This window comes from Echinops telfairi, unplaced genomic scaffold (assembly GCF_000313985.2).
Source record: "Echinops telfairi isolate 266 unplaced genomic scaffold, ASM31398v2 ScPeMD7_7400;HRSCAF=8409, whole genome shotgun sequence".
In the NCBI taxonomy this organism is placed as follows: Eukaryota; Metazoa; Chordata; class Mammalia; order Afrosoricida; family Tenrecidae; genus Echinops; species Echinops telfairi.
This window is the reverse complement of record NW_022111300.1, coordinates 17378293-17392842: the sequence shown is the minus strand read 5'-3', so window position 1 is coordinate 17392842 and position 14550 is coordinate 17378293. Positions and strand designations below refer to the sequence as shown.

Sequence of the window (14550 nt, the reverse complement as noted above, 5' to 3'; positions counted from 1 at the left end):
ACATTACCTTTTAAGATCTCTGCAGCATTGCTTAGATATGAGCACAGTATCTGCTGGATCATTTTAGGATCTGCCTCCATGAATTATTTAAGTAGTAAAACCCTCAAATCTGAATCCACTCATTTGCATTGCTAACTCTTAAAAATTGCTTGCGTGTGTGTGCTTTTCTTTTTAAAGGTATCATTTGAAGAATGCTTTGTCTATAGATCCACCTTCTGGAACCACTGACCGCTATTGAACAAGTATTTTAGGCCCTTAGTGTGCATGTTCTCTTTTGTCTAGAATAACCTCAATAGAGACAGTTTAAAAGATCAGTGGTGACTTTGAGGTGCTTTTAAATCATAGATGTCAGTGTATTTAAGGTTTAAAAATACGAGACTAAGACTATGCACAATGAATTAGTTTCAATAAGAATGAAACCAAGTTTAATAAGGTTGTTACAAAGAAATTGCTAAATCTTGAAGACACAAACATATTTGGTCATGAGCGGAGCAGTTTTAAATGCCCTTAGGATGCTATGGCAGTTAGATTTTAAGTCAACTCGCACCTGTGTGAAAGTGTAAGGGTGGAGTTCAGCCATCAATCAGGTCACAGCCTGAGGGTCCCTCCTTAAGGGTGTGGCCTTTTAAATAAGAACTATACTGAGAACTACTCCTTATCTGCCCCTTTGCCCTCTTTGCTTGCTGGGACTCTGTCAGTAATGCAGGTTGCACATGCACTAAAAAATTTATATTGGAAGAGACTCTGAAAGTTGCTTTTGAGCATACAGTAGCTGTATGATCAAATGAGTTGAACCGATTCAAAAGAGGATTTGGACCAAGTAGCATGATTACTAATATCAGATGGATCTTCAGTACAATGAGGGAATATAACAATGATGTCTACTTGTGTTTTATCCACTGTACAAAAACATTAGGTTATCTGTATCATAACAGATTATGGATACCACTGGAAAGAATGATAAAACCAAAAGAACTGTGTATATGAGTAACCTGTACATAGACCAAGAAGTAGTTATTCAAATAATACAAAAGAATATTTAATGGTTTACTTTTACAAAATATTTAAAAGGGTATTTATAATCAGGAAAGTTGGACTCTTTAGCATCATACACTCAACTCAGTCGTTTTGCTGAGCAAATTATCCAGATTACATGAACAAGAGTGTGGGATTGGGATTGGAGGAAGGCTCATTCACGATCTGCAATTTGCAGATGACGGGACCTTACTAGCTGAAAGGGAAGAGGTGTGAAAAAACAACTACGCACTTCATTATGAATTTTACCTCAATATAAAGAAAACAAGATCTCAGTATCCTCATTTAGAAATAACGAAAATACTATATATGGATTCAATGGATACAACAAACAAACTATGAAGAATATAATCTAATTTTTAACAGCATGTCATAGGAACTGGCACCAAAATTTCGGTTCCCTTAGAGGAGACTGTACAGTGTTTACAGAGATCCAAGTCTAGAGCTTTGGCAGATGATACGCATCCTCCATGTCTGGTCAGGAGAGCTTTTTGGAGTATGTGCTGAGTGAGACTCTGGGCATCATCAGTGCTTTAAGTTCCACAGTGTAAACACCTGGAAAGGAAAGAGAATATCAGTATTGACAATTATTTACAACTTTATGGACAGAGAAAATAAGCTTATAAAATGTATAGTTAACGGAGTGACTGATTTTTCAAACAGAAATACCCTTCGGAAGGAAAAGAAATTAAGATGCCATCTGGTATAGTCATCACACACTTAAATGGACATACATACGTGATGTTAAACTCTAAAATAAAAACAAAACCATGCGTTTGGAGATAGTCTTCCTAGGAAAGATTGTTTTCAGCAAACTGATGAAACTAGATTCTTCTATTCCCAAGGGGCAGTTATCCTTTCTCAAAGCATCTAAAAACGCTATTTCAAAGGAGGATCCCCTTAAGTTTACATATTGTGCTTTGTCCTACAAGTATTTTGTATATCACTTTCTCTTTTGGTTTCTCAATAAGGTTTTTATTTCTTAACCCCGCCCCCCCTCCCAAACCAGGCCACAGCTTACAAAGCAGCCAGCCCTATTCAGAGCCCGCTTCTTTTACTCTTTTCTCTTTCTTCCTTCTGGTTGTGCGACTGTCCACGTCTCCAGGCTTGATTTCCCTTGGAGCAGCGTTGGCCTTTTTGGCCCTTTTCCTCTTCTTTTCTTTCTTGAGCAGCTGGGGAACAGCTGGAGAGGTCTCTTTGTCGCTCTCATGCTCTCGCTTCCGCTTTGTGGTGCCCCCCGTTGCTGTCGTGGCCCGTGGGGTTTTCATGACGTCACTCAAAACCGCCTTTTCCCCGGAATCACTGGAGTCCACATACTCCTGCACGCAAGCGGAGGGTATGCTGTCCATGGCCTTGCTGGACTTGTCTAGGTGGCCTAGGTGGATGAGCAACTTCTTCTTGCTCGCCTTGGGTCCGAGCCCCCACTTCCGAGGGTAGGTATCTCTCTCCATGATAACCCTTTTGATCTTGGCCACTATGCCATGGTCACAGGTGGAGATGACGGCAGTGGTCATCAAGGCAACGGCCATACAGATGGCTTCCCCCTTGGTGGTGATGACAACGATCTCCTGGTTGACTTCTATGCCATCCTCGTACCGCAAGACACCAGGCAGCAGGATCTTGGCTCCGTAGCAGATCGCATTCACCGCACTGTCCTTCATAACCAGCCGCTGGTGAGACGTCAACAGCTTTTCCAGAGGGTAAATGACTCGCCGCAGGTAGCTCTCATCCTTGTGATGATCATACAGCCACTGGGCATCCAGGACGTCGTGCATCGTCACCATGTGATCCTGTTCACTCATCACTCCGGAACGAACCCTGCGAAGCTCCTGCATCTGCCCTCCAACTCCCAGTAACAGACCCAGGTGGACACACAGCGTGCGGATGTAGGTGCCGGCCTCACAGCTCACCCAGAAGAGTCCTAATCTCCTCTGGGGATCGTACTCAATCAGCTTGCTCTCGTAGACAGTGCGGACGCGGAGCTGCCGCTTCACTGCAGCTATGAACGGGGGTCTCTGGAACAGGGCGCCGGTCAGGGTTTCCAGGGCCCTCGCAAGCTGGGGACCCCCTTCAATAGCATTGTGCAGCCGGACAATCCCCACATACTCTTTGCCTGCGCTCTGCTGCGATTTCACCAGGCGCGTGGCGCGCTCGATGCACACGATCAGACAGCCGGTCACCTTGGGGTCCAGGGTGCCACTGTGTCCGGTCTTGTCGACACGAAGTATCCGCCGGATCCAGGCCACCACCTCGTGTGAAGACGGGTTGGAGGGCTTGTCCAGGTTGATGAAACCTGTCCTGACGTAGTCGGCCATCGCCCTCGTCAGGGGGCTGGAACCAGAAGGAAGCGGAGTGTAGTGTGTCGTCCTGACGTTCAGCTTATCGAAATTCTTTAACAAGAGGGGCCACTGCGAGGTGTCCAACGGAGCCACTTTGGATTCGGGTGCGATACGGAACTCCCCGGCATGTTGTATATCCGCGATATCTTCTTCAGCGGGCGGCTGTCGGGCCCTTTTCTTCTTGTGCTTCTTCAGCGGAACCCCTCTGGCTTCCGCCATGTTGCCCACCCGGTACTCGCCGCCTATGTCCCGTCAGACCTTGCTGCCCAGGACCGCCCCTTGGCGCATGCGTCCTGGCCGATAGGGGGGGGGGCGGAGCAGTGGGGGGCGAAGCAGGTGGGGGGCGGGGCTGGGCTGCTGTCTAGCACTTACCAGAGACTTTTCAAGTCGCCCTTATTTTTTCATTTAAATAGTCAAAAGCTGTAAGTCCTCCCAATACTTACCAAATGTAGAGACTTTAACAGGATTGAGGAAGTGAGTAGGACACACATATTAATGTTGAGCCATACCCATATATCTATATCTATCGCCATCTATCTCTATATATGAACTATCTGTTCATCATATCAGACTTTTAATTTATATGATATTTCCTCAGCATTCCCGGATTGAGATAGTTTCCTTGCCTATATTCCTTGAACAGTCTATAAACTTTTCCCTGCTTTTGAGTAGCACTGTGATCATCTAATTGTTTCTCTAGCTTTTGAGTAGCACTGTGATCATCTAATTGTTTCTCTAGCAATTCCTCCTAGCCGAGTCTTATTCATTGCTATAGCCATTAAATTTGCCGAGGTGCCTATGGTAGACACGATTTGTAGTGAATGAAGTAATTGGTGGAAAGGGATCCAAATCTCAGTCTCTCTCCCATTGAGATAGATAGAAAGATAGATAGATAGATTGATTGATTCTGTGGGATGTCTTACTGTTTTAGGGAAACGCTGGCATGTGCATCTGTTGAATGCTTCCAAACTACGATTGTTGCTGTTGGGTGCCAACCAGTCAATTCTGGTTTCTTTTAGTTCTTGATCATTTCTTTTTAATCAAGTCATGTCTTTGACAAGGTGGATTTCTGGCAGTTGCTGTAACTCACAAGTATGTAAGAGAGAGTTTAATATTAAAGGTAAGTGTACATGAAGAAAGCATCCCAACCCAGTCCAGTCCAGTCCAAGCTCATAAGACCGACATTAACTCAGATGTCCGACACCCATCTACAAAGTCCTCCTCAAACTCGCAAAACACACGCAATAACGCTGACTGCAGGTGGAAAGCCGAATCCCTGAGTGTGCAAGCAGCTCAGCACTGGCAGGGGTCTCCACACGGCTGCTCCAGCACTCAAGGCTGCATCAGGGTAGGTCCATGTGGCTTCTCCTCAGGGAAGTCTAGCAGGAAGTGAGCCTGGCCAGCTGAGGCAGAGAACTAGCTAAGGCAGCCTCACACTGGTCTATCAGAGAACAAGAGACCCGAGAAAAACAAAGGCAAGGCTCACCAAGCTATTTATCTCTCTGCCCTTCAATTAGTCCTGCATGTGTTTATTGGCCAGGTTGGCACAATAAACCTTAACTATCGCCAGTATCAAAACAAGCTTGTCATTGAGTCAATTAAAAAGTCATCCTGAAGGACAGAGTAGAACTAGTCATCATGTTTACAAGGCTGTAATCTTCATGGAAGCAGATGGCCACATTTTTCTTTATGGAAGCAGATGGCCACATTTGAAGACAACTGGTGGGTTTGAACCCCAGACCTTTCAGTTAGCAGCTGAGTACCGAAATGATGTTTTACCAGAATGCCTTCAGGAAAACAAGTACCACATGAAAATTAATAGTGTCTAATCTTATTCCAGAAGTGCAGTGACCAACAGGACACAAGACACAGTTGCCATTATTAAACACAGAAGCCATTATTTAAGAATGAAACAACACTATTACTTTTTGTAATAGTGTATTGCCTTCACATTATGGAAACTAAATCATTAGGACACTGATATTTACTGAATTGTTTATACCTAGTAACTTAATAAATGGAACAGTTAGGTATTTCTTTTGGTCAAAAAAATTAATGAGACTCTGGGAACTACTTCACAAGGGTATAAATGGACAACTAGAAATGAGTCCCAGGTGAGGAAATGAGAATGTCTTGTTTTGGAAAGGTGGGATGCTGCCAGTATTGCAGTTTGCTCCTGAGCACTGGTCCACAAATGAAGGTCAGGCAGATAATTAAACAGAGACCTTCCATTCAAGTCTAGGTGAGCCAATTAATGATATTATTGTTTAATAGAGTTATTACTACATGAGACTTGGTTTTATTTCCTCATAGACCATAAACTCTTCCCAATTAAATGCATTTTGATTACTCATGAACCAAATTTTATACAGCCAAGAAATGTGACACGCAAATACAAAGTGATTTGGATTCTTTTTAGGGAATATTAACAAAAGCTTTAAAGAAACAAACAAACTTTCTTTTCAATTCTGCTGCAAAATTTGAAATCAGTGATTGTTGGCATTGCTCCACTGAATTGTACTTGCAGTGGATGTGCGCTTCTTAAAGCTTTTCATTAGTCCAATGAAATAAATTAATGTAAAATATGATTATGACATTAAACTGTAAAACCAAACTCACTGCCATTGAGTGGATTCTTACTCATAGCAACCATGTACAAAAGAGTGGAACGGCTCACCTGGGTTTCAGAGGCAGGAGAAAGCCTTTCCTCTCTCTCCAGGAGGATTTGGTGGGTGCAAATGCCCAACACGTAAACCATGATACCACTTGGACTCCTTTATGCAACAGTAAAAACAAAGAGAATTTTTAATAGTTTACAAAGCTAGTTAACAATGGGATTGAAAACATTAGCTTTTTCCTGATCTTATATTTACGCCAAAGACTTTGGAACACAACATGTTTCTGAAATTTCTGTTGAGATTTTAATCAAGATGTTAGGCATCTCCTTTTTTTTAATAAAACCTTTGTGACATCCCTCTAAAAGCACCAACAATGCATAGCCTTACCTATTTGCTACTTGTGACATACATAGAGAATGTTTTCAGGGTCTGCATAGTAATCTTGTGATTTCCTCTATTTGAAAAGAAAAAGAATATGCATGACCTGGCCGTCAATCTGAAGGCAGTAGTTTCCCTTGATGAATATCTCATCACTTCCCTTCAGCACTGCAAAGTACATTTGTCCTTTATTTGCCACTAATGCTTATGATAAAAAATTAAATTACTGTTCATCCTTTCAATATGCTTTCCTCAGAGGAACTCTGCAGAAGAGCAAACATTTAAAAGAGGATGCGGAAGGTTTAGTTTTATACACAGCCCTGCTATATTATTTATTGCAATGCATTTTTAATGCTAGAGTAAGAAAAGTAAAATATATGTTAATTTCTAGGGTGAGACAGACAGGGATCAAGGGACGGATAAATTCTCAGAGGCTGGAGATGTGTGTGCCATAATGCAATGGGAAGGCTTCACTTTTCAGGATCCCTAGCCTTTACATTTTTTCCTGCATGTGGGCAGGGGATATGTCCTTTTAAAAATGAAAATCTTGATCGTCATCAACTAGCTGTCCTGCCTCAGAGGCTTCCTGTAGTCAGTAGAGAAAGAAATGACCAGAGCAAGATGATTTAAGACAATAAAAAACACAATAAAGCTTATTCTGTCTCTCAACATAATAGCTGGGATTTTGTTCGCTCCAATATTAGATTCCAAACAGTTGTGTTTCCCCTGCATTTACATTTCTTAAGGAAATGTGCCATCTTGGTTTTCATAAATCAGCCACTTCTCCCCCACATGGATGAAAAGATGTATGTGAGCTTTCCTTTTATTCTCAAAACCTGATCCTGCTATTTTACAAGCACAGGGAATGAGTAATGCCTTTCACTTTGTTTATGAACTGCCAGGGCTAATGGTTTCTCTTTGTATCGTACTCGTTTGGAATTCACCAATTTATCTTCAATCCAAAAGAATTACTGCTTCTTGTAAGGAATCGATTTACAAACTTCTCACAATGTAAGTGAACAGATTAAACTTTATGGACTTTGTTTCCTCAAAGCAGAGCCTTCTCTCTCTGTCTCTCCTTTTCTTTTTCATATGCTAACAAGAGCGAGTGAAAGCACATGAGCACACGCCTTCCTTCCAGCGCTCTCTGTCCCATCTGATAACATAGAGTTTGAACTTGGAGAGAATACATTTTTAAAGAAATAATAATAAAGTTGTGGAGTATTGTCTGTTCCTCTTGATTGTCTTGCCAAATACCAAATGGTAGTTGAACCCAAGGCCCCTGCCGCCCAGTTGATTCTGACTCAACATGACCCTCTAGGTCCTTGAGTCTAGGACGAAGCAGAAGGGCTGTGTGTAAGTCTTTCTGGGAGCAGACAGATTCATCTTGTTCCCATAGAGTGCCTGGGGAGTTTTAACTGTCAACCTTGCAATGATGAGTTCAACACTTAGCTCACTGTGGCACTGCAACTCCCAGCAAGTGAACAGTATATTTAAAAATGGTCATTGCGCTTTTTGTTTATATTGAATGCTGATGAACCAATGGGAAACACATGTATGTACGAAAACATGTATGTTACCAGGATATTGTTGTTGCTAGTTGCTATAGAGTTGATTCTGACTCATAGCATTGCCTTATGTGCAGAGTACAATTGGGCTGTGGAGCCTGATCTTTCACAAGCGATTTGTCAACCCCAGTTTATAAGGTGCCGCGATGGGTTTGACCCACCAACATTTTGGCTAGTGGTCTAATGTTGAACCATTAGCACTGTGCAGTGACTCCTGGAAGTGAGGTTTACCTTTTTTTAATGAATTAATTTTCTGACCCCTGACCCCCAAATCATATGCATTATTCTGTACTCTGCACTTGATTATAGAACATCTTATATACATCCGCTATTTTCCCTTCAATCATCCTGTGTTTGGACTTTTTTTTTTATATCTTCCCAGTGCATTGATGTAAAACTGGGTTTACCTCCTGTTTTGGGTAAATGGGACTTTCTTTCAGTGCTCTAAAATCCAAAGAATAGTAAATGCTTACTCTTATGGTATTACCTCATTGATTTTACTCTGGACATTCAGTGGTCTTCATTTTATTTTACTCGTATTATAATGACTATCACCATGGCAACTAGGCAGAGTCTATCAAAATGAAAAAGCATTCATTATAAGTAGCTGCCTACAATGATTGTGGTAAACAGACTACACATCAAGGCCAAATAAATGATAATGAAATTCACATGATCAGTCCCAATCAAAAACTAACAAAGCCAATCACCCCAAATTATCGTGCTTTCACTTACTTCCACTTGTTGGTTTGTTCCTCTTTATTTCCAATGCACTTAGGTCCTTCATTAACTCAAATGACAGAAATCTAGGCCCTGAAAGCACACATTCTATTTAAAAATGCATTGCTACTATAATCTAAGCTGCCTAAAGTACATATGCTGGGACACTATGCTAGTCCTAGAAAATAATTTGTTAATGTGCTTTAGCCCATCCATAGTTTTTAGTGGTGCTTCAGTGTGCCTGTCCCTCAGCAGTCAATGTTCATATGAGCACAGGGGTTGGCTGTGGACTCAGACCCATCATGCTGATGCATGAGCACCGCTAGGACAAAGTACAACTGCACCTGTGTGTTTCCAAATCTGCAGCTCATTACGAGTTGGAGGTCCTGTCTTTCTCCCAAGGGGTGGCTGGTGATTTTGAACTGCTAACCTTTCAGTTCGCAGCCCAATAAGTAACCATTACACCACCAAGGCTCCTCTGGAAGGCATTGTATATCATAAGACTCTTAGGACCTTACCAATGCTGGGTATGTGATCTTGAAACTCCTCATGTTCATGGTTAAAATTAATAGAATTAATTAAATGTGATATATTATATATATTTAAACACAATGCTGATTTATTAAAATTGCTAAAAAATTAACTATGAGGATGATAATGTTAATGGTGGAATAACTATACATCCTTTTACATCTTTTTCCTTTTTCTGTTTAAACTACATTTATTAATATCACCTGTTGGAACCAAAGATCAACTTCTGCATAATCGATTAAATCAACCTTTAAAATATATTCATGCTTGCTGTTGAGCATAGTGTGTAACTGGATGAGCCAAGCTACAATGTCAGCATTTCACAGCGGTTTCATCTTCTACTTCCTTACCTGGAAAGAAGAACTCCTGGGAACAAAACAAGCTGGGTCTCCTCTAGAAAACTCACGTATGACTTCAAATTACAAAATGTTACAATGACCGCCCGGAAGAGCTTTCTTGAAAAAACATTTCTCTTTTCTCTTGGACTGCAGTCGGAAATGTGCCCCCCTCTTCATCAGTGTAACAGAGGCGCAACAGTCTTGGCCTTGAATCCTGTAGTTCAGCTCCGGAAGATGCGGGATTCTGAGTTTTTCCAGCTGTCCATTGCTTATGAGCATGTTAGTGGGCTGCATCCAGTATTAAAATAATAGTCAGAGTGAGAGTTATGTCTATCTGGAAGCTATATTCAGGAGGATCAGGCTATAGAGCCCAATCTTAAGTGTGTGCTCAAAGGGTCTTATCTTTTGATGCAGTTGATGAAACACACTCATAAATTCTAAGAAGATATAACCAAGAAATGTAATAGAGACCTGGAGTTGCCTTCAGCTCTATTCCCAAGTCTACCCCCACCCCCCACCCCCGAATCCAAACAAATTAACCAAAAGCACAACTCCCTTGTGCAAGAAACCCTGGTGGCAGTGAGGGTCCGACATTAGTCTGATCACTACCAAGATGGTGCTTTAAACCCATCAGCTGCTTTGCAGCAGGAAGATGAGGTTGTCTATACCAGTCAAGATTCTCCAGAGTCACTGTAAGTCAAAAATCACTGTGATGGCCGTGGGTTTGCCTTTGGTATTACTCCCTAGTGCACATATTGTATCCTGCATGTAATACTGAGCACTTGGCAGGTACATTCTTACTTCAGTGCCACAGTGTTTGAAAGTATACATTACTATCTTTGGGGCTTAGAGAGGATCAATACATTGCCCCAATCTAGTGATGTGTCTGAACTCAGCTCTCAGAGTCCATAGCTCAGTTCTTAACAACTGTATTAGTGACTTGTGTTAGTCTGGGTTGACCAGAGAAACAAATTCATAGACACTCACATGTGTATAAAAAAATGAGATTTATATACAAAGAGCAATTGAATATCAAGAGAAAATATCCCAGCCCAATCCAGAACAAGTCCATAAATCTGATATTAGCCCATATGTTTGACACCAATCTATAAAGTCCTCTTCAGACTCACAAAACACATGCAATGATGCCAAATTCAGGAAGATCACAGGCCAGTGGGTGCAAAGTCTTGTGGATCCAGTGGCAGTAGAAGCACCTCAGCACTGGTAGAGTTCTCCACGTGGCTCCTCCAGTTTCCAGGGCACAGGATCTATCAGCATAGTGCAATGTGTCTTGTCAGTAGAGCATCTCTCAGGAAGTGAATCTTGTCTGTAAAGTCTCCAAGGGAGTAAGCTGAGAGAGAGAGTGTGTCTCCCACCCCCAAGGAGGGAAAAATAGCAATTCCCAGAATCCTCAGGGGAAGACCATGCCCACACAGAGGCCTCATTGGTTATATCTTGATTGACAGACAAGACTCCACCCCTTCACTTGCAAGCGTCTCAAATTGACACCAGCTTATGTAACTACCACATGACTACCCCTGAGTAAATGGGATCTCAACCTTGCCTCTGAAGGAGAAATTATTATTATTTTAGCTTAACAACTAACACAACATTATTGAGAAATGATGCATCTTCATTTGGAAAACACTTTCATTTACATTCCTAGGATAGGGGCTATCTGAGAGATATACATGTTGTCAGAGATCAGAATGCTATAAGTAGAATATAGCAGCTTTTTCCATGATAAAGTGAAGTACTATTTAGAATTTGTAGTTTTTGCTCCAACACTGGGGTAGGGAAGGTTGAGGGACTGGGGTGGGGAGAAAGGGGAGAGGAAGGATGAGATCTGAATAAATGAGAGAAACTAGAAAAATGGGAAATTAGTAGACTGATGTGCTCGGCAGGACCAAGGGCAAGAAATATGATTCCTGTTCCCTGTAAGGTTGTACATCTTGCAGGGATATAAATCATGCCTCAATCATGGGTGTAGATTTTGGAAACAACTCAAAGGTTTCTGAGTTTCACAGTTACAGAAACATGATGAAGCCCAGGAGGCAAAGCGGCCTTGAAAATATGAGTGCCTTAAGAGTTTTTCAGATGTGCTCTGGTTTTGATAGGGCATACCATTGGAAAAACTCATGTCATGTTGGCAAAGCTCACGAGAGGAAATGTTGATGTCTGGTATACACTTTTAAGGGCTAGTTGGTCCACTCAAGCTGCAGAATCCGAGTGAGGACTTCTTTATAGATTTTTATTTCTTAGATGCTGAGATTTACTAACCATATTTTATGTGAATGGAACAACCCTCAGAGGTGTTCTGGAAGCTAAAACCAGTACCTGTACAACATTCTACCACCAATATGTAACACTCCTTACGCCACTGTCCTCTGTCCGACACATCTTAAAGTTTTGTGTCACCATCTTTGTTTGCAACACTTGCTCATACCTCTGTTTGGGGAGACTTAATGCTGTTAAAGGAACTCAGAAAACCAGGTTGACCAAGTGACCTCAACTCAAGCTCTCTGACCTCACCTTGACCTTGAGATCCTGAAGAGCATGCATCTAATTGACACATTTCCAAAAATCTTATACTAGTCCTTCAAAGCAGGCATTGCTGTCCTTGTTTGTAGGAACTGGGGCTTTAAGAGGTTATGCAATGAGGTAAGGATCATGAAATTAAGATGGATATGGCCAGCGTTAAATATCAAGCAACAACGGGAATAAAAAATGAGTTTGTATGAAGGTTATCATTCACTTCACACCGGTGGCTGCTATGGGACGAGGAAAAGTGTATGCTGTTACCTGCAGGCTCACAGTCATTCAGTAATATTAAGAGTAACCTGGTGTTGCGTCCCCATTTTCTCCACTGCCACTTTTTGTTCTAAAATGGATGCTTTTCTCAATTCTAATACCACTTCTGCTTGTCTCATATTTAGCATATTTCCATGTCGAATAATTTACTGAGAAAAGCAGCAAAATTCCCCAGTCTTATTTTTCAGCAAAACCTTTATAACATATCTTCAGTTCTGCAATAAAATCTCTAACCACCTACTTTCACTATTGCTTCCTACAAAGAAAACTAAATCTATTTCATTTTGATGAAGAATTAACCTTTTTACCTTTGTTTTTGATCTCATGCATTTTCAGCTTCTCGTTAATCAATCATATCATTGTTTTAATAATCAACCTTTCTTCCATAAACACCAGAGCTTTTCTATATGCTTATGCACATTTCTTAGATCTAGTTTTCCAAACCAAAGCAAAGCATTAACATAACATCCACTATTTCTCATCTTCTTTTCCTGAACATTTCTTGAAATATTAGTAACTCTTTTATCTGTATGCTTTGCCTTCTCAATTTCAATCTTAGGTTTCCTATGAGCTGACTTTTCCTTAACCTATTTGTGGGAGTTCTACTTCCAACAAGGTCAACCAGGAGCTCATGTTACTAGGTTTAGAACAGAGGGAAAATATGATTGTTTTGACTGGATCATGGCAAAGGCCAAGAGGATGGCTACCGGACAAGTGAGAGAGAAATTAAATTCCTAAGATCATTGCATGTTTAGATAGTATTTTGGTCTTTATCTTTGCAAAATGGGGATAGATGGAGGTAGTTAAGCACTGGACAATACAATTAGGTTAAGAACAAACTGTGAAGAGTATATTAAAATGGGTGTGTTAGTCTGGGTTGACTACAGAAACAAATTCAGAGACACTCACATGTGCATAAGAAAGAGCTTTACATACAAGAGCAATTGAAAATTGAGAAAACATCCCAGTGCAGTCCAGATCAAATCCATAAGTCCTATATTAGCTCATATGTCCAATACCAATCTACAAATTCCTCTTCAGACTCATGAGGCACATGCAATGACACTGAATCCACAAGATCACAGGCCAGTGGGTGGAAGGTCTTGTGGATCCAGTAGTGGTGTAAGCATCTCGGTGCTGGGGCTCTAAGGTAGCTCCATGTGTCTTGTTTTCAGGAACAGGATGCAGAGAGTGTGTGTATCTGGCCTCCAGTGAGCTATTTATCTCCATAGTGCCTCCAAATGAAATCATCAAGCTGCAACCTGATTGACGGGCTAAACTCCACCCCTTCAAGTCTCAAATTGGCTCCAGATGATATAACTAACACAATGGGCAATAGTAGGCCATTTTAAGTTCAGAAATTATTGCAATTATCCAGGAAAGAAAATGTGATAAAACTTGAATAAACATGAGAAGATAATAGACATGAAAGCTATTTTTTGTTTTTTTCAGAGAGAATCAGTGACTGATTAAATGTGGCAAGATCTGGAAGATAAATCCACATAGTATAGCGGCATTTATGTGACACTGCTCACACAGATTAATGAAGTAGGAGGGTATGTGTGTGCTTGTGTGTACGTCTGTCGGCAGAATAATAGTTTATTTTTGTCCTCTTCTGTTTGAGGCACTTTGACTCTCTCATTATCATGCTAGCTCTCACATACCACCCGCTGGCATTTATCTTATCAGTCTGTCCTCGTCCAATGAGAAATGCATCCTTGATCCTGATAAAGGACAAAATCAGGTGTGTTTTCAGATGTCCTGACAAATAAATAATTTATTTTCCCCTACAATTATTCCCTCTTCCCACTACATGATTAATGTCTTAAGGGACCTTTTCTATTTCTCACAAACAATAAGCAAAGATTTCAAAATATAAAACTATTTCTTCCCCCTGAATTTCCAGACCTCCTGTCACCCACCAATGATCAGCACATTCCAATTTCTCTCTCTCTTAAAAAAAAACAAAACATATCCCAATATTTTCACTAGTTGTTGTCTACATTTCTTCATATATCTTCATGCCTCACCCTCTCCTATCTTAATTTAGGATTTCTCAACCTGGGCACTATGAACTGGATAATAATTTGTATTGGCAAGGTTGTCCTGAATATTGCAGATTATTTATCGGTATCATTGGCACAGACCCACTCACTAGATGATACTCACCTGCCCACCAATTTCTCTCCAAATTTGTAACAATCAAAAATTC

At 41.0% G+C, this 14550-nt stretch overlaps 1 protein-coding gene across 1 annotated transcript; it reads right to left on the bottom strand.

The window, feature by feature from the left end:
- Positions 1-2069: 2069 nt before the first annotated feature.
- LOC101660353 (H/ACA ribonucleoprotein complex subunit DKC1-like) lies at positions 2070-3593 on the bottom strand. Its single transcript, XM_045296301.1, has one exon. The coding sequence runs from the start codon at positions 3591-3593 to the stop codon at positions 2070-2072; it is 1524 nt and encodes a 507-aa protein (XP_045152236.1).
- Positions 3594-14550: the final 10957 nt, after the last annotated feature.

What these genes read in the sequence shown, in the direction of transcription:
- LOC101660353 (XM_045296301.1), bottom strand. Translation starts at nt 3,593, where the DNA reads ATGGCGGAAGCCAGAGGGGTTCCGCTGAAGAAGCACAAGAAGAAAAGG.